At 42.0% G+C, this 22,915-nt stretch overlaps 3 protein-coding genes across 3 annotated transcripts; 1 reads left to right on the top strand and 2 right to left on the bottom strand.

Moving 5' to 3' along the window:
* Positions 1-1,025: 1,025 nt before the first annotated feature.
* Positions 1,026-4,309, bottom strand: LOC124996386 (proteinase-activated receptor 2-like). The gene is made up of 2 exons (XM_047569330.1): positions 3,189-4,309; positions 1,026-2,835 (listed from the first exon to the last, which is right to left on the bottom strand). The coding sequence occupies exons 1-2, from the start codon at positions 3,259-3,261 to the stop codon at positions 1,769-1,771; spliced, it is 1,140 nt and encodes a 379-aa protein (XP_047425286.1). The 5' UTR covers positions 3,262-4,309; the 3' UTR covers positions 1,026-1,768.
* Positions 4,310-6,635: 2,326 nt separating this feature from the next.
* Positions 6,636-9,492, bottom strand: LOC124996384 (proteinase-activated receptor 1-like). Its single transcript, XM_047569328.1, has 2 exons — positions 9,245-9,492; positions 6,636-8,488 (listed from the first exon to the last, which is right to left on the bottom strand). The coding sequence occupies exons 1-2, from the start codon at positions 9,333-9,335 to the stop codon at positions 7,233-7,235; spliced, it is 1,347 nt and encodes a 448-aa protein (XP_047425284.1). The 5' UTR covers positions 9,336-9,492; the 3' UTR covers positions 6,636-7,232.
* A 10,104-nt stretch (positions 9,493-19,596) lies between these two features.
* Positions 19,597-22,472, top strand: LOC124996157 (proteinase-activated receptor 3). The gene is made up of 2 exons (XM_047568920.1): positions 19,597-20,013; positions 21,155-22,472. The coding sequence occupies exons 1-2, from the start codon at positions 19,947-19,949 to the stop codon at positions 22,186-22,188; spliced, it is 1,101 nt and encodes a 366-aa protein (XP_047424876.1). The 5' UTR covers positions 19,597-19,946; the 3' UTR covers positions 22,189-22,472.
* Positions 22,473-22,915: the final 443 nt, after the last annotated feature.

The raw sequence follows: 22,915 nt of genomic DNA, 5'->3' as shown, positions 1-22,915 counted from the left end.
TCTACTTGGAATAAACAACAGTGCTTCCTCTTCCTGTGTCAAGCTAAGATTTACACAATTCAAGATCCTACATCGCATCGACTCCTTCAAAGCGAGACTGGCTAAAATATATCCTAACACTCCTGCTGATTTAACACATGTGTTTTTGGTCATGTCCAGCCCTGGCAACCTATCTGTCCACCATCTTTAAAACGTTGTCAGAAGCATTGAATATTAATCTTCAACCCAACGCAGCTATGGCCATATTTGGTACCAGAGATAGAAGACATACAACATTGAGGAAAAGCTATAAAAACATAATTGCTTTTACGACTCTGCTTGCACGTAGAAGAATATTAAAAAAAATCCACCCAAAGTGTCTTTGTGGTTTAGCGACCTGACACAATTCATACAATTAGAGAAAATAAAATAAACTCTCAGGGCGTCCAGGGACAAAATTCTTCTCTGTCTGGGATCCGATGCTGATGCGTTTAGGTAAACTTAAAACTGTGCCCACTTAATTATCTCATAGCAGCCATCTTGCATTTGTATTTTTATGTTTGTATGTATATGCGTGTGTATGTGTGTGCGTATATAGGTACATGTGTGTGTATATATATATATGGATGTATCATTTCTTATTGTTCTTATTTATTTTTGCATTACTTTCAATTATCTATTCTTACTGGATCGGTGTCCAACATGTTCTTGGGATTGAGGGGTTAAAATAAAAAAATATGAGCGTTGTGTCTCCTGTATCTGAAACGATGTAATGTATTACTGTTGCTCAATAAAAAGAAAGAAAAACTAATCCTCCATTTTTTTATGTCGATGTGTTGAAATAACGTCTCTCTGTTTGAATATCTTTCCAATCTCACCGCTTTCTCTCTGCATTTGTTATGGTTATATAACTTAACCTCCCACCTCACGTTACAAGTACCTCAAATTAAAACCCAATCCTGCACATTCAAACAGTTTCTGCTTTGAAAAATCCACCAAAAAATTTTAAAAAATTAAAAAAAAAACATTATTTGCCAAACCTTTTGTCACTTTCAGGTCATTTTTAATAATAAAAACATATGTGAGTATTTACACGTGGACATGAGGTCAGTTCAAGTCGGTCAAAGTTGGCACAGGACAGACCAGCACAACACTGATCAGACGATAAAAAAGTAAATGTGCTTGTTGCTGTGGAAATAAGGAAGAGTTTAGCTTGACCTTTCCAGCTGCACAACGCAGCTGTGGAAAGAGACACACACAAAAAAACAACACATCTGTACCAACCAAGGTGACGTACGAGTTATTATTTCTTATTTAGTTACTCTAATAATACATTTCTAAGATGGCCGACCCACTTAAACTCTTGCTGTACCGTGACTAATAGTGAGGTGCATTTGCTCTGGGCTTGTGATGTTGACTGTAGCCTCACAAGAAAAAGAAAAAACTAAAACGAAACAAAAAAAAAAAACTGGTTGAACAGCTTCCTCTGAACTTTTGTTCTATGGAAACGCTGCCTAGAGCCGGTGACAGGGAGGCTTTCTCAGAAACAGGAGCATTTTTAAAAAACACAAATGAATATGAAAATCTCCCCCCTTCATTCGTGGGTCACATTAAAAAGCTGCCAGACTAAAATGACGGCGTGAGGGGAAAAAAAAGGGGATAAAAACAGAACTTAACGTTTAAATAAAGAGTTAAAACAAAGTGTATGTACAGTACTTACAAAAACAGAAAACACAACTAAATGTCTTCAAGTGTATGCCGAAAAAAAAGCCTAAAAACTGGGGATGCGCTAACAATCGGTGCTCTGCGTGTTGCCGGACTCGGACTTATACGAGTTGCTCTTCTTGGAGAACTTGAGGGCGCTGAAGGAGACCCTCATCCTCTCCACCGTCCTCTCGCTCCGGCACAGGAACGTGTTCTTCACCTGCTCCCTGAAGTCCTCGGAGATGAAGTAGTAAACGAACGGGTCGATGCAGCTGTTGAGGCTGGCCAAGCACAGCGTGGTGATGTAGAACCCGTACAGGTTGTCCTCGGCGCCGGCCAACAGGAGGCTGTAGTGCACCAGCAGCATGATGTTGCTGGGGGTGAAGCACAGCAGGAACATGACGAGGACGGTGATGACCAGGACCACGGCCTTCCGCCGCTTCTGGGCGATGCTGGTGTCGCCCATGTTGTTCCGGAGGGTCCTCAGCATGAGGACGTAGGACACGACGCACACGACGGTGGGGACGACGAACCCCAGCAGGCCCATGGTGAGGAAGTAGCCCGCGGCTACGCCCTTCTGGCTGGTCCTGGTGACGTCGTGGCAGGTGTGGACGTCGAGGTTCAAGACGTACACGTCTTGGTCGTACAGGTAAAGAGGGATGGTGAGGAGCCAGACCAGCACCCAGATCGCGACGCAGACGGATGTGGCCGCGCAGCTGTCCTTCTGCGCCTGGGACAGCGGGTGCACCACGGCCCAGTACCGCTGGAAGCTTATGCACGCGACAAACGCCGCGGAGCAGTACATGTTGGCGTAGAAGAAGGCCACGAGGACTTTGCACAGTGCGTCTCCGTAGATCCAGTTGTTGCCGTTGAAGTGGTACGCTATCTTCAGGGGCACCCAGATGACAAACAGCAGGTCGGCCATGGCCAGGTTGGCCATGTAGATGGAGGACGGGTGCCTTTTCTTGGATCTGAAGAGGAACACCCAGATGGCCAGAGCGTTGGCGGGAAGACCCACCGCGAACACGAAGATATAGACGATGGGCAGGAAGACGGTGGTGAGGCGGCTGCTCAGGACCTCTTTGGCCGGGGGGTAGACCCACACTCCCTTGGTGGATTCTTCACCGGTGTAGCCTCTATTATAATCGGGATCTATGTTTATATAGATGGGAAGCAGAAGTAGAAAGGTTTATATATAATATGTAACAAACAACCTGCCAGGCACTTCCCGTCAGGTGTGAGCACCCGTTTGGCCCATTTGTAGATGAGTCATGTTTTTTTTTTTGTTTTTTTTTTTTTTGTTGTTTTACATAATGACCATTTTTTGTTAAAATACATTTTGTTTGTAATTCTGATTCGCGTAAACAAACACAATTTATAAAATTCAAACCAACAGAGCAGATTCGGTGCGTAACTATTATTATCGTTATTATTTAAGTTTTAATGTTTAGTTAATCAAGGCAACAAATGGCTGAAACAAGAAAACAAGAAGGTGGTTACGTTACCATTCTGCGCCAGGGACGCCAGCACGCAGCACAAACTCAAACACAGCTGAAACCACCGTGTCGACGGAGTCATGATGGCAAAACGAGGTTAAAAAGTAAGATGAGAAAAGATAATATGTCCGCGGTGCGGGCGTTGTCCCGCGAGCGTCTCGGTCTCAACTGCCGTTCCCACCTACGGGCTGCTGTCTTTCATACCTGCGTGATGTCACAGAGTCAGGTGACACCGCCCGTTCTACCGAGCCTCAATAGATCTTGTGTTGGCAGAGATGAGGGGGTGAGCGCACAGTCCGACCGATAGGGTTGGGCGATACTGGGAAGTTTGGTATCGATCCGATACCTTTCTTGAAACTTCATGATCGCTGAATAATTTCGTAATTTTGCTTTTAATTAGTTGATTATGATAAAATACAAGACACATATTTTTTTTATTATTATTATTCTTAACAAATTACAGTATTAAACAGTTTAACAGTTCAAAATTTACACAATTCAACAATAACAATAATCTCCCTCTTATTACATACAGTTGTTGAAGCCGTCAGTTGAGACAGTCAGTGCGTTTACATGCACGTGAAAAAAAAACGAATTATTGCCTTTATCGGACTATAACAGGAGAACTTAAGTGCATGTAAACACGTTACTCCGATTAATTACTCTGGAGTTGTCATTATCCGATTGAGACGCACAGATAATGCCATTGAATGGAGTTTTCCTCGGATAATGCGTGTGCACATGCTCCACGACCGCTGCGCTGGCATGTAAACGCACTGATTATGTCTGTAGCCCAGCACGAAGGGCAAAATAGACAGGCTGATATCGTGTGTGTCTGAATTACCTGAACTTACGAGTATTCATGAGCACCTTGTTCTGATCCTTTTTAGCTCTTCAGAACCGCGTTGATCTCAGCGACCTGTTAAAGTTTTCTCTCTGCAGTTTTTGAATTACCATAACTCACAATGGTTTGCATTGTTGACAAAGTCGCACCGGTTTGTTTTAGAAGAACAGTAATTAGTGCAAAATAACAAAAAGAAAGAATGTAACAAAAGTATAAATATAACAATGTCAATCACAGAACAGCAATGGAAAATAAATTCAGTAGCAGCACTCAGTTGAGCAAATAAGTAAACAAAAGCAACAATGTGATAATAAACACAAAAACTGCACAGAGAGGGAAGTGTTGGCTCATTCATTTTCCACCACAGAAGTGAGTCTGTATCCCGTGTAGTTGTCTTCTCTTCCGAATACCGACGCATTTCAATAACAGCATCACTGTCAGCTGTGCGATACTGCTGTGATGCTAGGATTTGAGTATCAAACTCTGTCCATATGCACCTTTCGCTACAGGTGAGGATGGAGAAGCTCCTGTCGCGAACTCCTGCCGGAGAGAAGCTGCGCTCACATGAACTCCGTCACCAGCAATTTGCTGGACCTATGGACGACAAACTGTAGCAAAAGTATCGATCTCAGCACGCTGGTATCGATGCCTGCCTTGGCATCGATACTATCGATATCGGCGGAGGCGAGGAGAAAGATCGAACATGAGCTTACTCACATAATGTGTGGTAATGTCCATGCCATCAGATGATTAGAACGATGCACACCACTTCCTAAAGTTTAAATTTATCACAGTTTAGTGTTGATCGACCATCTCCGGATACTAATTGTGTCGAAACGGTGTGGCCTTTTTCTTTCTTTCTTTCTTTCTTTCTTTCTTTCTTTTTAAATAAAATATCTATTTTTCTTATTTTTTGAGGTCAGGGGAACAACAGAAGTACCACACGTGTGAGAATGATGAGTGTTATTTATTTCAGTGGGCATACTTTTTAGTTTCCGTGTGTTTTTACCATGATAGCCGAGTGAAGGCCTACACATACGGTCCATGCTGCTGCCAGTACAAGAGCAGAAATTGCAACTCAAATAAAGACCAGCTGCTTTGTCAGGATATTACCTGTTATTGGTTGTCTTCTCAAAAACCATGTCTGTGTGTTGCTTCCGTGCAAAGAAATAAAATTGGAGCCACGGAAACACCACTGTCTGGCAAAATAACCCACGGATGTTGCACCAAATAAGACGAGATTCCGTGCAACATAGTTAAAGAAGCATTTCTGTCTTTTTATCTTATGTATCTTAATTTTCAGTGGTACAACCTACACAATGACTCATCACAACGACAAAATGTAAAAAAAAAAAAAAAAACTTGTGGTCACCTTTTTATAGCTGAGTGTCAGTCTCATTTATGTTGAGCCTCACGCAGTTACTTGACTTGCTAACTCTTTCTATAGTTGCATGTTATTGCAAGTTGAAAAGATACATTAGGATGCAACACAGTAAAGACAATCAGCAACAGCCTGAAAACACAAAACCTGCTGTTTTAACTGGAATGGGGAGAATTTTAGTTCCATTATCTGTTCACATCTGTTATATAAGAGCTGAAGGTCTGTGTCCTGCAGCCTGGACAGTGAAGTCTGTTTTAAATAAACTGAGTGCAGAATAACCTCAATGCAGAACTGTGCACTTTTTATGTCTGGGTGTGTGTTCAGAAAGTAGACGAGCCGCTTACTAAACAGCCCTGGGACATGACTGTCGAACGGCGAGATGACGCCTACAATCATTCACTGAGATAAGTGAACTCATCGTTATCTTCCACCTCCTATTTTAAAACAATTTCATGTAAACTCATGCCGGCGTGATGATACATGCTGCTTTTTTCCACTGTCTACATCATTGGAATTACACGGTGACTCACTAAGAGCTTGTGCTGACCTGACCACAACCAGCCGATCAACCAGAATCAAAAGTCTCTCAGAAAAAAATAGAACCGACAGCTGTCGGACTATTTTTAATCGTGAACTTGTCAGACATGCGGCAGTCTGTTGTGTTTCTCAGACAAATAAAACCACCAACCTCTGGACTATTTTCATATTTTCACACACGCAGCAGGTGGGCATGGACAGACCTTTTCTTGTTTTAGCTTTGTACGCGAGCAACACGTCCTCTTCTTTACAGTATTCTCATCAACATCTGGTTCTTATGTGCGATTAATAAGCTCACTAACAGTAGCTCAACTCAACTTTATTTATATAGCAATTTTTACAAAAACAAAACAGCTGCAGTGGAGACAAAGTATAAAATAAAGGGTGCTTATGTTCTCTCTTTTAATATATATGTTATGTTCCTATTAAGAGATAATCTGCTGCATTCTGGACCGATCTGAGACATGCGAGGGAGGACTGGTTGACCCATTAAATAAATAAAGTGTGCATGAAAACCCTGCATGAAAACCTGCAGCAGCAACTAAAGATCTTTGTTTAGTTTCATGTTGGTTGTACAAAAGAGACACAGGAAATGGTAACAAAGACAAGAGGAAGGTGGTGTGTACTTTTTCTTCACAGTAATGCAGCGCCACCTGCTGGGGAGAAATAAACAACAACAACAAGACACCTGGGCTGTGGTGGAACAGACAGCTTTAATAGAGTAATGCACACTTCCCACCAGCAGGGAGCAGCATGGGACAAACCACGGGGGGGGGACTTTTTACATTTTTTTTTTCATGTTTAGCTTTAAAAAAATAATAATAATAACTACGGTGAAAGTCAAAGGCAAAAAGCAGCAATAAAAAAACGTTTTTTTAAAAAGTAATACATTAAAAAAAAACTCGATAAACAGCTTTACACAGGTGATACAGAAATATCAGCAAATATATGTACATTTGAAATAAAATACAGAAAAAGTGAGCAGTTTCCTTCATTTAAATGCAATATCTGCTACACATAGAAGCATTTCAATGGAAGCACATTCTTATCCATATCCTTCCTTCCTTTCGTTTGGGTTTACGTCACTCATGGCACGTCTGTCACTGTACATTCATCACTGTGAAACCAAGATGTGTTTCCGTTCACATAATGGGTTCACTTCACCCTCCATTTACAACCCTCTATCTCTACAGCTGTTAGCCAAGTGCTCTGTGTTTGCATTTACTTGAACCCCATGACATATTTTATATAGTTTCATAGCTTTTAAAAATCACAGATTCATGCGGGTTCATCAGACCAGTAGCTTCTTGTACTGGCTGCTGAGGCTTTCCTGGTAAGAGTCCATTTTTGCGACCGAGCTGTTTAGGTTGGAGGCGTCCGTGCGGCAGGATTTCAGAATAGTCCTGGAGCTGGATCTGCATGAGTCGGAGGACGAGCTGGTGATGCTGCCCCTCTCTGTGATCTTCCTGCATGTCAGCATGTTGGACAGCTGTCTCTGGCACTGGGACGACCCGAAGTAGTAGAGGAGCGGGTCCAGGAGGCAGTTGAGGCTCCCCACGCACAGAAACACCAGGTAGAGTGCGTAGGAGCCGTCGGGGTCCTCCTGGCTCTTCTCCGCGGCCTTGTTAAACTGCAGGTAGTGGGCTAGCAGGACGCAGTTCGTGGGCATGAAACACAGCACGAATATCACCAGCACGGTGAAAGTCATCACCATCGCCCTCGTTCTGCGGCGCGAGCTTTTCGGGACTCCCTTGGGGACGCTGCTCAGAGTCCAGATGACCCGGGAGTACGAGACCACTGTGATGACCAGAGGCAGGAAGAAGAGGACGCAGCACAGGGTGACGAAGTACGCCTTGAGCCAGGCCAAGTTTTGCGAGCTCTGAACGTCGTGGCAGGTGGTGATGTTCAACTCTTTGAGATAGAAAGTCTGGTTGGAGATGACCAGGGGCACGGAGCCGGCGAAAGACAGGACCCACATGGCCACGCAGACTATGACGGCGTTCCTCGGCGTCCTCCAGCCCAGGGAGTCGATGGGGTAAACCACGGCGAGAAGCCGGTCCAGGCTGATGGAGGCTATGAGGAGGACGGAGCAGTACATGTTCCAGTAGAAGGCGCCGGTGACCACGTTGCACATGAGCTCCCCGAACCTCCAGTCGTTGCCTTCGAAGTGGTAGGAGATCTTGAACGGGAGCAGCACGGCGAAGAGGAGGTCGGCAAAGGCCAGGTTCAGCATGTAGATCGCCGCCGCCTTCTTGGGCCGGATCCCCCGAGTGAAGGCCAGCACCGCGCAGATGTTAATGGGCACGCTGATGCAGCACACGAGCGTGTAGAAGGACGGTATGAGGATGGTGGACACGGGGCCGGTTAGGAACAGCAGCGCCTCCTCGGACAGTCCTTTACGGACATGTGTGACGTTACGTGGTCTGGCATTTATAGATCTGTTGATTCCATCTTCTCCTGAATCCAGGCCAATGATTGAATCCGGGTCAAACGGTTCATCGGTGGCTAAAGGATCATGATAGATAAAGGTTTTTGGATCTAATGTTCCTGGAAGGCGGAAATAAATGTGTAAGGATTACAAAAGATACAGGTATGAGGAATATCTATTATGTTATGATCCCGAAGTAGAAATAAATCATTTACAGGTTCTAAAGGTCAATATGTGCAGTTTTCCGTGTTATTATCTTTGGGATGTGACAAAATATGACGTACAACCATTGAAAGGTGTCAAAGCTCAGCCTCACCTCGTGGATGTAAAAATGCCTCCCACCGATTTTATGCTTTCATGACATTTGGCAGAACCATAACGAGGTCTAATCACTACGTTTTTGTGTGACTGTTTCTGTGTGAACAAATTCCTAAGATATCCACGAAAAACTAAATGAATGTTAAAATACTAATTCTCTTTCACAGTTTATTTCTCTTCTGTTTTGTATTTAACACTCAACATTTTTGGAGTTTGGACGCCAAGCAGAGAAAAGCAGACACTTGATGACATCATCTTGTTGTAATGGGTAATTTTCCATTATTTGAATACACTTGTCTATAAATAAATGGAACATACTTAATAAGAGATATAACAGTGAATTAATAATATTCTTGTATATTTACTAAGAGACAATAATCATCATATTTAAGAAAAACCAAAGAGAAGTTGGCAAAAAAGCTTAAAATGTCTCAACTAATGTGAAAACTGATGTGTTTTCTCTTACATATCAACACTGTGCAGTGACATCCATTAAATAAAAAGATCATTATTATATAAAGACACAAACCACTGAGTTCAGTAGAAAGTTTTCTTACCATTCTTTGCTGGAGCCGAGGCAGAACACGCTCCGAGCAGAACCACCAGAAGAACTAGAGGAGACATTCTCCTGACGAAATCTGACCTCATAAAACAAACACAAATAAACTTTTAACCGCGGTTAATCCTCGAGGAAGTTCTCCGTGCTCGGCGCTCCTTTCCCAGACTCCGTCTGCTTCTGCCTCTGCTGCTGCTGCTGCTGAATATCATCATCATGGATGTATGCGGGCGGCTTTGTCTCCTCCCTGAAGTCCGGCCCCCGTCCACCAATCGGCTGCAGCCTGCAGAGCGCACAGAGGAATTCCTAACGTCTGATGTCAGCTTTCCCGTCACACTAATGTAACCAGGGGTCGGGGGCCCGGGCCACTGCGCCGAATGAACCAAAACAACCATTACTGCTATAAAAAGAGACACGATTAAGATAATTATATTTCATAGTTTCTCTCTCCAGTGACTGCCGACAGACAGACAGACAGATAGTTTTCTCTTCCCTTTTTGTGGGTGTGTGTCTTGTCTTGTTTTTCTGAGTTAACTACTTGCCTGCTCACCTTCACAGCATCAGCCATCTCCAATCAAGACACCTGCCAACAATCAGCCACTCCCACTCTCCCCTGGATATAAGCCCGGTTCAGTTCACCACTAAACATTGTCAGCTTACCTCTGTGGTAGTATTATATTCATTGGCACTGTGTTGTCATTGTGCTACTCTTACGTAAGTCCAGCTCAGCAAATCCACAGACAATATATTGTGCAACTATTTCTTGGGTCATGTTACCTGCATTGTAGGTCCGGCTAGACAGATACTTCATTTATCCTGCGGGATATGTGGTGTCCAGTAGTTTCATCACATATAGAGTGGAGGAATTACAGACAAAGACATAGATAAATATGATGTTAAATGACTGTAGCTTCCTGAGGAAACCCAGACGGCTCTGACCTTTTTTTGTGTCCAGTTTGTGAACCGCCTCTTCCCACTCCCTGTGGATGGTTACAGGCAGCAGACCTCCTGGGCCTCAAAAAATCCACCACCTTATCTTTGGTTTTAAATGCATTGATGAGAAGACGGGTTTTTTTTGTTTGTTTGTTTTTTTGCACCAGGAGACAACTTTCTTGTCCATCCCTGATACACCCAACAATTGCAACAAGAACTTCTGCATATGACATGGCTCTGTGCTGTAGAGGAAGTTGTATAGGTTCATTTTTTTGTTTCTTTCTCTCCTCAGTGGATGCAACAACTAAAAAGAAATCAAACGCTATGTGTTAATGAGAGGAGGTTCAGTAGCGATCCTGAGTTTTTGGGTGATATGTCATAGTGTGGAGTACTGTCGATGTACTGTAGGCTCTTCATGGGTTTAAGGAGGTTGTTTTTTACCATTAGGCCCCAAACAGTCACTACGTTTGACTGTCCTGATGATTCTCCCTTGACTTAACTTTGTTCAACGAAGCTGGATAATCAGTAATTTCTTGTTGTCAAAGTTAATAAATAGCGTCACGACTACATGGGTGTCATCGCAACGACACAATTCTACTTTCATTTCTAGTTTCATGTTTCCGATGTCCCACTACTGTTCCCACAGCCAATCAAAACTAGCCGGAGAGAAAAAAAACTAGACAGTGTCATTTTTTTATTGGTTTGTTTATTTTTGAGCTCAGGTTAAACTTGTGCCGTTATTGGTTGCCTTAAAACAAACTTTATTGTAAATATTATGAACGGTGCAGGGATGACGTAACGCGCATGCGCAGAACCACAAAGTAGCACTTTACGATGGGTAGCAGAAAATGACGGAATACCTGTTATTTAACCAGTTCGCGAGAAATGACGGATGAGCCACTGTCACAGAACTGTACCAGCGACCTTTTAAAACACCTGTTCTATGTATCCACCTCCGATTTTGAACATTTCTGTGCTATTCATAGCTAAAAACCGGCGTTTACCGCGATGCTGACAGTTCCTGAAACCATGAAAACGCGGCGGAAAAAAACGGCTTTCGCTATGAATCATGGGTAACATTCAGAATTCAGGAAACACGTTGGTACGAACAAAAAAAACTAAATAAAAGTATATTTTAGTAGATAAAACAGCAACGTATTAAAAAGAAATGAGGGAAATTATAATGACGTTACCACTCATGTATTTTTTCAGTGTTTGTAGTTAAATATAACTACAAATACAAATAAAATTTCAGGTCATGGGAACATCTTGATTATACTGGTTAGCCAAACATTTAAGTGTATTTTTTTTCTGTGTTTGTAGCGAAATATTCCAAAGTTTGTAGTTTAAGGATTTGTTTTAAAGGCATGTCATGGGAACATCCTGATTATACTGGTTAGCCAAACATTTTAAGCACTTTGAGCGACGGCGTGGAGCCCTCGGCCACCGTGACCCTGTCACCCGTCGTCCGTTCACATTTGTCCTGCTTCTTCCATCAACTTTGAGGACAAAATGTCCACTTCCTGACAAATCAAACCCCACCTCTTGCCCAGTGACAACGGGGATAGGCTCCAGGTCCTCTAGAGGGAACGCATCACTAAATGAATGAATATTAAGTAGAAACCAAAGCGACTCAACTCAAAGCCCCCCACAAACAACAAACATCCTGTTTGGATGTCCATTCTCACAGCTGTCACAGCTGTTTTGGAAGCACAAGAGAGACCCACACAATATTATGAAGGTGGTCATAATGTTACACCTGATTGGTGTAAATAGACCCTGTCATATTTTGTAAACAGTGTGACGTTTTTTTAAGGGGCGGGGCTTAGCTGGAGGCAAAACATCTCAAACACTCTAGGTTGTAAATGCCGGTTAGCATATTTCAACGGACGCATATTTTAGAGAATACAGAAATACACTCACTCTCCAAGACCGTGAGTGTTATTTATAGTTGACTCTGTCTGAGCTATATTCACTGACCCCTGCACTCTGACTCACTGGATGGATGATTTGACCAAAGGAGGACACAGAGGGGACAAAGTCTGGTCTGTCTTTATCAAGTGAAGCCTCTCCAACAAGTTACAAGTAAGTGGAACCACTGTGCAGGGTAACATAGTAAATGCAACTACTACTTGGACGCCCCTGAAACACACAACTAATGATGTATTAGCTGTTAGCTGTTAGCATTAGCATTTACATAACAAGAATTCCCTGTAATGGTGAATGAAGCAATGATTAACTTAACATAACTTCAGTCACAATTTATTCTAAGCCAGGCTGAAACCGCATCAGATATTAATCTTATGTGAGTGTGCGCATTGATGATTGTCTCACTTCATTCCTTTATTTTAATCTTTTCGGTTTTGGCCCCAAAAACACAACAAGACAACACTTAATGGCTGAAAGTGACAGTGTTTGTCCTCAAACTTTCCTGTTTTGCCTCCAGCTAACGTTGTGCTGTCACAGTGAGGTCACAGTGAAGGGGTCTATAGGGAAGTGTGTCTTTATTAAATTTAGAGTGTTTTACACTTGTTTCCATTTTTTTTTTTTGTGATAATTTGAGCTAAGTTCAGCAAAAATGTGTTTTTCAAAACATCACATTTTTCATTTAAAGTTTGGATTTCATGATTCTACATTGCTATGTGCGAGTGGTCTAAAGAGAAACACATCACAAAGACAAATATTTCTGTGAGGAAATGGGTTTAGTCTGGCTGTCTGTGAGCTCTGATACTGAGTCCCACTGGATATAAAGCTCCGGATGAGTGAGTCAGTGCTCCCTCCCCCTTCATGTGCCTCCCTCTGTGTCACTTTTGGTCACACAAAAACCGAAAGCAAGCATCACGTCTCTCTGTCTATGTGTGACAAACACTTGTTTCTCTGACCCCGTGTTATTAATTTACGTATTTATTTATTATTATTATTTCGACCTCACAGAAGCAGACACATCAAGGTTAAAATCTTCCATGACGTCAGGCGGTGGGAACTGGACAGGGAGGCGATTCCAATCTGAACGGCTGGTATATACAAACAAGTGAAAACAAACTCTCACAACATCGAACGACTCCCAGCGGGTCGAACTAAACGAGCCTTTTACATTTATTGAAAAACTGCTCATCTAGTTGGATTTTCTGGAACGGACCCTCCTCCCGTTTTATCTAATGGGATGTTTCCTCCTTTGCAAACGGTGCATCTCTGGGGACGGAGGGTGATACGCGTCAAGTAGATAAAAGTCGTATTTATTTAAGGCTGCGACCTCCTGTGTTCAATAAAAACACGCTTCTGGGGGAAGTTTTTGTTACATAATGTTTCATGCTCCACAGAATGAGAGAAAGAAAGAACATGGCCTTTATGGCTTTGTCAGAAAAGCAGTCTGAGAAAAAACACACAGTGTTTAGCATCCAACCATAATAAAAGAATGCAGAACGAAGTGTAGAGTAGAGGTCACGCCAGATGTTTTGTTCGCTATATCTCTGTCATCTCTGCAGCCAGTGTAGAGTAACGCAATATCCTCTTCCTTTTATTGTGCAGCTCTCCCTCGGGCCTTCTAAACAGTTGTGACTCAGCAGAGAATGGACAGAGACTCTGTTCCTGAAGAGTGTTAATGTGTGTGTCTGTGTCATTTTGCATCCTGCTGCTATTAAGGAGTGTCATTGCTCTGGGGGTGGTGGGATTGTTTGGTCCGGTCTGGTCTAAGTAACATCCACATGAATGAATATCAGGTCCAAAAGTTTCCCAGCAGGACAGTCTTATCACAGGATTTAGATGTTATTTACTTTGTTTAATTATCTTAGAATGAAAGTCTAACATCCCTTTTAATTCCGCTCTGGTTTCCAGCAATTACCCGTCTCTTTCGTCGCTAAATTGCTTGTCCCTCCACGTAGCCCCTCCCTCCCTCCCTCCCTTTGCCATCCTTCTTTGTGTCACCGGACAGGAAGTGCACGGCGGAAAACAAGAGCTGCGAGAGCAGAACAATGAGCAGAAAAGTTGCCTCAAAGCTCCGACGGCGACGATGCTCTGGAGGCTTTAAGCCACCGGCGGCTCCGTGAACCAGCAGCTAATTTAAGTTGTTCTCGTGAGAAGGAGTGCAGCTGGACACAGTCAGCTCGGCAGAGGTCACATCGCTCCTTGATCTGGGTGTTCCTAAAGCAACACCAGAGCATTCCTGCCTAAAGGAGGAGGCAGGATACAGTCTGTGGGAGATTAGCTCCAGAGAGAAGCCGCTGGCTCAGCTCCAGGGTCTGAGCTGCAATAATTTCATTCTAGTTGCTTTTGCTTCGAGACAGCGGGGCGTTAAACTGATGCTAAAACACAAATGTGAACATTTCACAGAAGTGAGCATTTGCCTCGGCTGCTCCACAGGGAAGAGCCACATACATCGTGATTGGTGTAGAGCCCCCGATTAGTTGCAAAGGTGGGATGTAACTGACTCACTTAAGTCCTCTTCATATTTGAATAGCTGTCAAATTGAATACGCTTCAGTTACTTTTTTAGAAATATATATATATTTATGTTTCCACTAAGTGCAAAAACATGTGTCTCCAAATTCTGTGTTTTCTGAATGTTTGTGATGAAATGAAGGAGAGAAAATACATCACCGCTAAAATGTAAACAGGTACGATTCTCTTGAGCTTAAGATGCAGTGAAACCAAACACAATAAATCAAACGTCTCACTTGGAAAATATGAAGCAAAGAATGTAACATATGCACACGGATGCACTTTAATATTTAGTCAAAGATGTCATATACAAAGATAAAACACCAAGCGAGAGGAACAACTTTACTGCACGGTAGTGATAAAATGTATAATTTGCCTGAGATATTTATCCTTAAGTAAAAGTTTTGACAGAGAGTAGTGGAATCTAGGTGTTTAAAATATGCACACACAGACAGAATAACACATTTTATCACCTGTGACTCTAAAAGCCAAAGGCAGACGTTGGATACAGACTGAAACGTTACCAAAAGGGGAACTTCATTTATGTTTGCTCGGTCATGAGGTGAAGAAACCTCCTGTGTTTCTGCTTCCTGTGAGAAAACATCCGTGAGTAAAAGGAAAATAGAACCAGATATTTAAGTGTGCGGTCGCAGAGGTTAAATACATGAGGACGACCTGCGACCGACATGTTAAACCAAGAGTTAATGATTTATTTAGTGTGTGTGTGTGTGTCTACCTCGTTGTTTGTGTTGATTAAAGGTTGCTGGTAGCGTTTTAGGGACAGAATAAAAGGTGCTTTCGCTGCTTGGCACAAACCTCCGGGATCCATGGCTGCACAGATCATGACAGAGATCCAGAGAACAAAACATCTGGCGTGATCTTAACGGAGCTGTCGGAGGCGCACACATCGAGACAAAGTCATCGCTTTGCAAGACAAAAATAAATCTCTAACACTGGCTCCTGCCGTCACAACTCGTAGCTAATGAAGACGTTGCTCAGCAGCAGTTTGATGAAAAAAAAACAAAACAAAAAAAAAAAACTGTGGTTAGTTCAGACTCAGACTAGATAGTGACTCTGTTTCTGGGATTGTATTTGATTGCTTATATTCGTTCTCTTATTATCTTATCACATGTAATATAGTATTAGTTAGGTACAAAGTGTTGCAACATGTTATTTTATTTTATAACTGTGTTCGCCTATTTTTCTTTTTGTATTTTTTATTATTTTTGTGTGTGCAAATAAGTTACTGTAACCAAGCCTTTTACCATGTGGATCCATTAAGTGGTTTAGACTTCTGTCAATGTCCAATGAGTAAATTTCAGGCTGGTATCGCCGATATCGATCCAATATCGATACTTAGTGTAAATACAAAATTTTAAAAAATAGCGTGTTTCAAAACATAGCTTCACAAAGAAGATAAAACATCAGAGTAATTTATTTATTTTTTTTATTTTAAGCTCATTTGTAGAGACAGGCGTGGTAACAGACAGCTACCTTTTCCTGCTGGATGTGGTTTTGGTTATTTCCACCTGTCATTGGTCTTTCCCCTTCCTGCTAAGTTGCCCGGTGTGGTCATCATGATCATCAGTGATGACAGTAAATGTTTTTCTCAGTTTCTCTTAAATGTCACAGTAGTGTAGACTGACATACAATGGAAATACTGCACAACTAATGTGAAGGAGATGTTTTTGTGCCAGTACAGACAAGATCAAACAACACTTATCATCTGGGGGTTCATCTGTTTTGTGTTAAGGTTGTGGTGACGATGATTCATTTTCTCAGCTTGTTGCTTATCATGAACATGTGCTGCAGCTGCTGCTGCTGCTGCGGTGGTGTGTTTCATGGCACAACAAAATTAGAAGGAAAGCTGATCAGGAAATGGTAAAAAAAGAAAAAGAATTAGCTTAAATTAGCTATTCAACTGTTGTTAGCATGCTAACCAGCTAGCACCATACTTGTCTCTTCATCCCAATTTGAGCCACATGATGGGCCAGTGGGTCAGCACAGACCTTATAAAGATCAACAGCGGAACAGCTCCTCAAAAGTGAAGCCTAAGCGAGCAGAGCTCTCCCTGGTGGCTGGGGGCTGCAGTACGGGTCAAAAAAAAGTATAAGTGCAGCGTATAATCCAACATTTCTGGTGGAGGTAGAGCGGAGCGTAGTATTAATTAAACTAAAACGTGAGTGAGTCTGGAGGAAGTGTGGTCGGGTCATCGATATCTCAAATTTGCAATATGGCACCGCCTTTATTTTCTAAGCTCTCACTCTAACTTTGGGAAAGAAAGGGACAATGCACATTAACAAACAGCACAGTGTACATGTAAATATGCCAAATTATAGCCTGAAGAGCAGTTTCCATCTGCGTGTTGGATGTAACAGCGAGTGGACGAGCAGGATGATGATAAAAGGAGCGAAAGAGAGAATTTAATAGTGATATAGAAGGTACATGTGTGTGCACCCTGTGCTATTACACATGATCACATATCTTGAAACGTCACCTCACCAAAGCTACCAGTAATGCAGAGGCCTGAAAGCTTAGTCGCTGGAGCAGGCTGAGGTTGTGTCGCTTAATCACCAGCTCTACGTGCATGTTATTTAATGGATCATGTTGGGAAACGAACCACAATTCTGTGCGTCATCACTACACCATCAGTTTCACGTCCTTGCTCTGCAGTTAGTAGTTAGTTACTAGTTATATTATACCTTTCTGTGCTTGCACACAACTTCACCTTTTGACTTGTTATTCCAATACGAATATATTTCCAAAACAGCGTTACCCGAGCCTTCTGGAAAAGTCGCCAAAAAAGGTTAAAAAAACAAGATTGAGGTGAAGTATTTGTGAGTAAATCTTTCAAAAATGTTTGTGAATCACCACAAGTCGCTTATATAACTGAGGCAGGAAGCGATGAAAGAGCATCAAGAGGAGGAGTAAATCATCCTAATTGTCCACTTATCTGAGGCATCAGCATCCGGCAATAACCGTTAGATACGTGTCTCGAGGGGGTGAAGAGATGCTCTGATAATTTCTTTCCTTCATCAAGTAAATTCCTGGAAACCTTCCATAATGAGGATCTTATGAGGCGTGAAGCAACTACAGAAATCCTAAAATGGAAAAAGTAGAAATGCCGCCCTCTTGTGGAGAAATGTTTAGTTTTTAGTATTAGTTGTTACAAAGTTATTAAACTGATGAAAGTTTAATAATCTACAGCAAATAACCTGAAACAGTTAGTAGATTTATTTTAATCATTATTAATCAATAATAATAACATCAATAATAATACAGTGGCTGACTCTGTTTAAGGTTGTTCAATGGACACATTCAGCAACAACAAGGCCAGAAAGTCTGGAAGGAATCATCATTTATTGTCCTTATGTGTAATGTAAAGCTAAAAGTTTGAATGGTAGCTCCGGGCTTAAGTAGTGCAAATATTTAAACAGTAGAAACCAGTAAAACCTCCTGAGACCCGACGTCCTCACATGGGGACATTATGTTTCAGGTTGGTTGCAGCTTATTTTGCTTCATTTACACCTGTTGTCCTCATAATTAGACACTTTTATCTGCCATCTACTGGTAGCGAAGGGTCAATACACTTGTTTATTTATGATTATTAGCTTTTCTAGTTTGATATGACGTGAAAATTTAACAAATTTAAAAGTACTCGTTTGAGGACGTTGGGATTTCATCATTTCCCATTCTGCTTTTGCCTTAAAATAAACTGTTTTATAATTTTTGGTTCACATCAGTGACTTAAATTGTAATATACAGTAAAACAACCCCCATATCCACATAATTTATTTCATAAACTACTTCCAGTTCCAGTTACTATGTTATTATTATGGGGTTATTTCCATATTACTGTGGCATTATTCACTCTAAATTTAGTATGATTTATTATTATTATTATTTTTATAAAACAGGTACTTTTCCAGTTTAAGATCTTGTTTTAAATTTCCCTGGAAGCCTCTTAAACTGTGTCTCTTTTCAGATGTTCGTTTCCACAGGTTAAAAGGTCAGTCATCCAGAATCTGCTCGATGCAGTGAAACCCCCGCAGTGACACATCCACCACCGGATGATGATGATGACTGGATTGCTCTAACTTTCTTTACTTCCCTTTATTTTGGTTTAAATTAGTTTTTCCCATCCAGCAAACAATTCTCTGTTAAACATAACGTATGTGTTCATTTTAAACTTCTTCTTCTTCTTCTTGGAGGATTCTATGGTAGAGACATGGAGTCGCTCTTACAGGAAACAGATGTTTGCTGCAGATGTAATGATCTCGTCAGAGCAGAGGAAGGAGGTGCATCGTGTGTTTTTCTGCAAACTTGAAGGTATAAACTTGATCAGAGCAGGGAGTCAATCGCAGAGGATCTGTAACAACAATCACAAAGCAGCGCGTCGCTGTTGATTCAGACGGCCACGGCTGCGTCTTTGTTCTCAGTTTGACTCCTGCGCGGTGTGTTTGTGGTGGGACGCCGCAGGAGAGAAGTGCGTAACTGGATGTCAGCCTTCGTGCTGCGTTTTGAGACCGAGCAGATGCTCATGAGGACAAAAAACCTAAACAAAAACCCACGTCCTCCAGATATCTGTCTGAGCAGATCAGATAAAAACAAGGACGTGTGGGTGATGATCTTATAACTTGCAGTAATTTAAGACTAATACAGTTTCCTGTGGGTGTAAAACATTTAAAAAAAAAAAAAAAAATTAATTAAAACACATGTTAGTCATCAAAACGGCTGAAATATCCACTTCCTTAGTACTTTATGGACTTTAATAAAAGCATCTCTGTGTTAAAGTTCAGATAAGAAAACAGGGGAAGTAAAGACTAAACAAAACTTACACATACTCTGACTCTCTTATCATCCTCACACAGGCATTTCCTACTTCAACCATGAGACCATTTTTTGTTTTTTTTCTGAGTATTACCTCACATCAAACATCATTTCCCACTGGGGGCGACATGTAATAAGTCAGTGTGGGTGGGGGTTCTGTCAGACAACTTATTTAAATAAAATATCTTTTCAGGCTTCACATACATAAACGTTGGACAGAGATTTTAGTGTGAAGCCTGAACGCTGCATGCTTAAACAGAAACCACCGCGACACCACATTCCTGTTTAGCTGAGCAGATGTCATGGTTTCTTTTTTTTTTTTTTTTTTTTTTTTTTTTGGGGTGGAGGGGGGTTGTGTTTCCAGTGAAGTGACACCCAGAAGCAGCAACAGACAGACAGACAGAGAGATAGACTGTGACACCACACAGTAGTGACATGTGAAGCTGAATAGACAGAATAAAACAGATTTAACAGAGACATTTGAGAAGAGACGTTTAAGAAGAAATGGGGAAAGTTCTTCTCCTCGTTGTCGTTCTGGTTCTACTGACGGGCGCGACGCTTCAAGATGATGGTAAGAGGCTGTTTCATGTTCGTTCATGTTACTTTGACGCTCTTGCGAAACACTTGTGGGGATTTACAGTCCATGGGAAAATTTTGTAGTAGACAAAAATACTTTGTAGGCGTTGGTTTATATTCTTCTGTTATGGCTTTTGGTTTTAATTTAACAGATGAGACTTGATTTTTAAGATAGGACTTTACAGGTTTTAGTAGATTTACAGAACAATAGTTAACATCAGTTCTTATGAAGTACAAAGTTATTCAAAAGTTGGCTTTTTGTCCACATACAGTAATTAAATTATTAAATTATTTCTGTGTTACTTTTGTTATACTATGTTTTATTTCATGTTTGGTTTGGGGACTGTTGGTTATAAAATAAAATAAGAACGTTAAATGGACTTGGACAGATCTTATCAGTCACAGTAGCTCAGTTTCACATAAAAAGATAAATTAATAAAGATTAAATTAAGTAAATAAATGTAATTAAATGAGGATTAAAATGAAATGAAACTTTTGGACTTAGACTTATATATATATATATATATATATGTAAATGAAATGAAATGAAATTAAATCTGATAAAATTAAATATAATATAATAAATATAAATATAATAAAATTTGACTAAGATCAACTGGACTTGTAGAATTTGCTTAAAGACGTGTGGTTTAAATGGAAAAACGCTGTGGGTGAAACCCACCGACTAAGATACTGGTAGCTGCCATCCATAGGATGCACAGTCCCCTCCCTCTTAATGACAGTTAAGTGCTCAGCCATTATGGAGATAGTGGCCCCTACTTCTGGTCCGTTTTACGTACAGCGTTTTCGCATTTAAACCTCAACTTCCCACTTCTCTCTCAGGGATGAGAAGCGAAATATCAACGTCTTTAGGGCTTTGACTGAGAACCAGACACACAGGAGAAATTGCTCGGTCTCAGTAGCTCAGTTGCACTTAAAACGATAAATATATATATGTGGTAAAAATAAATAAATAAAAAATAAAGATTAAATTAAATTTGAAATAAAACAGAATAAAACTTTCGGACCTAGATCCCAAACTGAGAAGATGATTGTAATGTTATGCCTGATTGGTGTATTTTGAATCAAATTAACACAAATTTTTGTATTTTCTTGTTTGTTCATTTGTTTTTTAGGCCACAGTAAGAAAGCAAGGCCCAGAACATTTTTTGGGGACCTAGTCACTGTGGCTAAACCCGACCTCAATGGGACCCAGGCTCCCTTTTCCAGTTCTCACCCTCCAGCCCTGGAGCTGCAGCACAACAGCACCGCGGCGTACCTCCAGGGCGCCCTGAGCACCCGGGTCATCCCCATTATTTACATACTGATTGTTACTTTCGGGATCCCCGCCAACGTTGGCATCCTGTGCCTGCTGGCCACCAAAATACGAAAGGTGTCCTCGGCCATCCTCTACTGCAGCCTGGCCGTCTCCGACCTCCTCCTCCTCCTCTCCCTGCTATTCAAGACTCACTACCATCTCCTTGGCAACAACTGGGTCCTCGGCGAGGCCGCCTGCAGGGTGGTCACGGCCTGTTTCTATGGCAACCTCTACTGCTCGGCCCTGACGCTGGCCTGCATCAGCATCAAGCGCTACCTCGCCGTCGTGTACCCGTTCACGTACAAGAGCTTCCCCAAGAGGACGTGCACCACCTGGGTCAGCCTGGCCGTGTGGGCGTTGTTTGTGGCCGCCATCATCCCCGAGCTCGTCACCCAGCAGACCTACTTGCTCCCCCAGCTCAACCGAACCACCTGCCACGACGTCCTGGCCCTGAAGAGGGACACCTACCAATACCTGCTCTCCTACAACGTGGTCCTCGGCGTCCTCGGGCTCCTGATGCCGCTGGTGGTCGCGACCGTGTGCTTCTCCCGGATCATCTGCGAGCTCAGCCGATCCCACCGCGACTGGACCATGTACATCCGGACCAGCTCCCTGGTGTTCGGCATCTTCCTGGTGTGCTTCATCCCCGCCGGGGTCCTGCACTTGGTCCACTACGCGCAGCTGTTTGCGGACGGAACGCAAAGCGTGTACATATACTTTAACGTGGCCGTGTGCTTGTGCTGCCTCCACGCCTGTCTGGACCCCTTCCTCTTCGTCTTCATGTCCAGGTCTTCAGGCAACAGGCTTCACCTCACCACATCCAAGGGCAAGAGCCTGAGCGTTTCCATCTGAAAAGGACCCAGCTGTTACCCAAACCCTGGTTCTCGGTCTGATTTTTGTAGCTGACGAGGAAGGAAAGTTGTTTTTTTTTTTAAATTTGGAGCTGGAATCCAAACCTTTGCTGCATTGGCTTTGTGTATAGTTACAGTTTCTAATATAGCATTTATTTTGTATATTTGTAAATCATATGCTTTAGTCTTTTCAGAAACAATTATACAGCAAGTAATAATAATAATAATATAAATATGAGCCAGTATACTTGATAATAAATAATGTGAAGTGTTTGTGTATATAGAGCTGCGCATCGCTGCCTGTTTTATTCTCACTGTATGAAGTACACTGTCATGAGGTTGGCATTTCCTGAAACCTGTCCTGTGAGATCATAGAGAGTGACACCCACCACACCGCAGCATGACACCAAACCAGAAAAAGAAAAAAAGGAAGCGCCTTATTAGTTCAGCAGTTTGTCGAGAAATTATTTAAAGACATACCTTAAAGGCTAAATATGTGTCAAAGGGAAGTGCATTGAAGGAAATGATGCCGCTGTTTGAAAAATAAAATATGTGTACATGCAGGAGGTGTCACTTCCTCTCACATGTTAAGAGCTAAACGAGGGTACAACAGAACACCCAGCAATGTTAACCTTTCTTCAGTTTACTACACACACTTGGTTTGTTTGTTACAGCTAGTCGGGCTCTTAGCTGATGCTAGCGCTAGTGGACGTATTATTTTATCCCAC

This window comes from Mugil cephalus, chromosome 19, assembly GCF_022458985.1.
Source record: "Mugil cephalus isolate CIBA_MC_2020 chromosome 19, CIBA_Mcephalus_1.1, whole genome shotgun sequence".
Lineage (NCBI taxonomy): Eukaryota > Metazoa > Chordata > Actinopteri > Mugiliformes > Mugilidae > Mugil > Mugil cephalus.
Note: the sequence above shows the minus strand (reverse complement) of the source record. Positions and strands in the feature narration are given on the sequence as shown.

Bases quoted from the DNA above. Each gene is read 5' to 3' on its own strand.
- LOC124996157 (XM_047568920.1), top strand. From the start codon at position 19,947: ATGGGGAAAGTTCTTCTCCTCGTTGTCGTTCTGGTTCTACTGACGGGC. The intron at 20,014-21,154 runs GTAAGAGGCTGT...TTTGTTTTTTAG, and splicing joins CGCGACGCTTCAAGATGATG to GCCACAGTAAGAAAGCAAGG.
- LOC124996384 (XM_047569328.1), bottom strand. From the start codon at position 9,335: ATGAGGTCAGATTTCGTCAGGAGAATGTCTCCTCTAGTTCTTCTGGTG. The intron at 8,489-9,244 runs GTAAGAAAACTT...TCCGCCTTCCAG, and splicing joins CTCGGCTCCAGCAAAGAATG to GAACATTAGATCCAAAAACC.
- LOC124996386 (XM_047569330.1), bottom strand. From the start codon at position 3,261: ATGACTCCGTCGACACGGTGGTTTCAGCTGTGTTTGAGTTTGTGCTGC. The intron at 2,836-3,188 runs GTAACGTAACCA...ATATAAACATAG, and splicing joins GGCGTCCCTGGCGCAGAATG to ATCCCGATTATAATAGAGGC.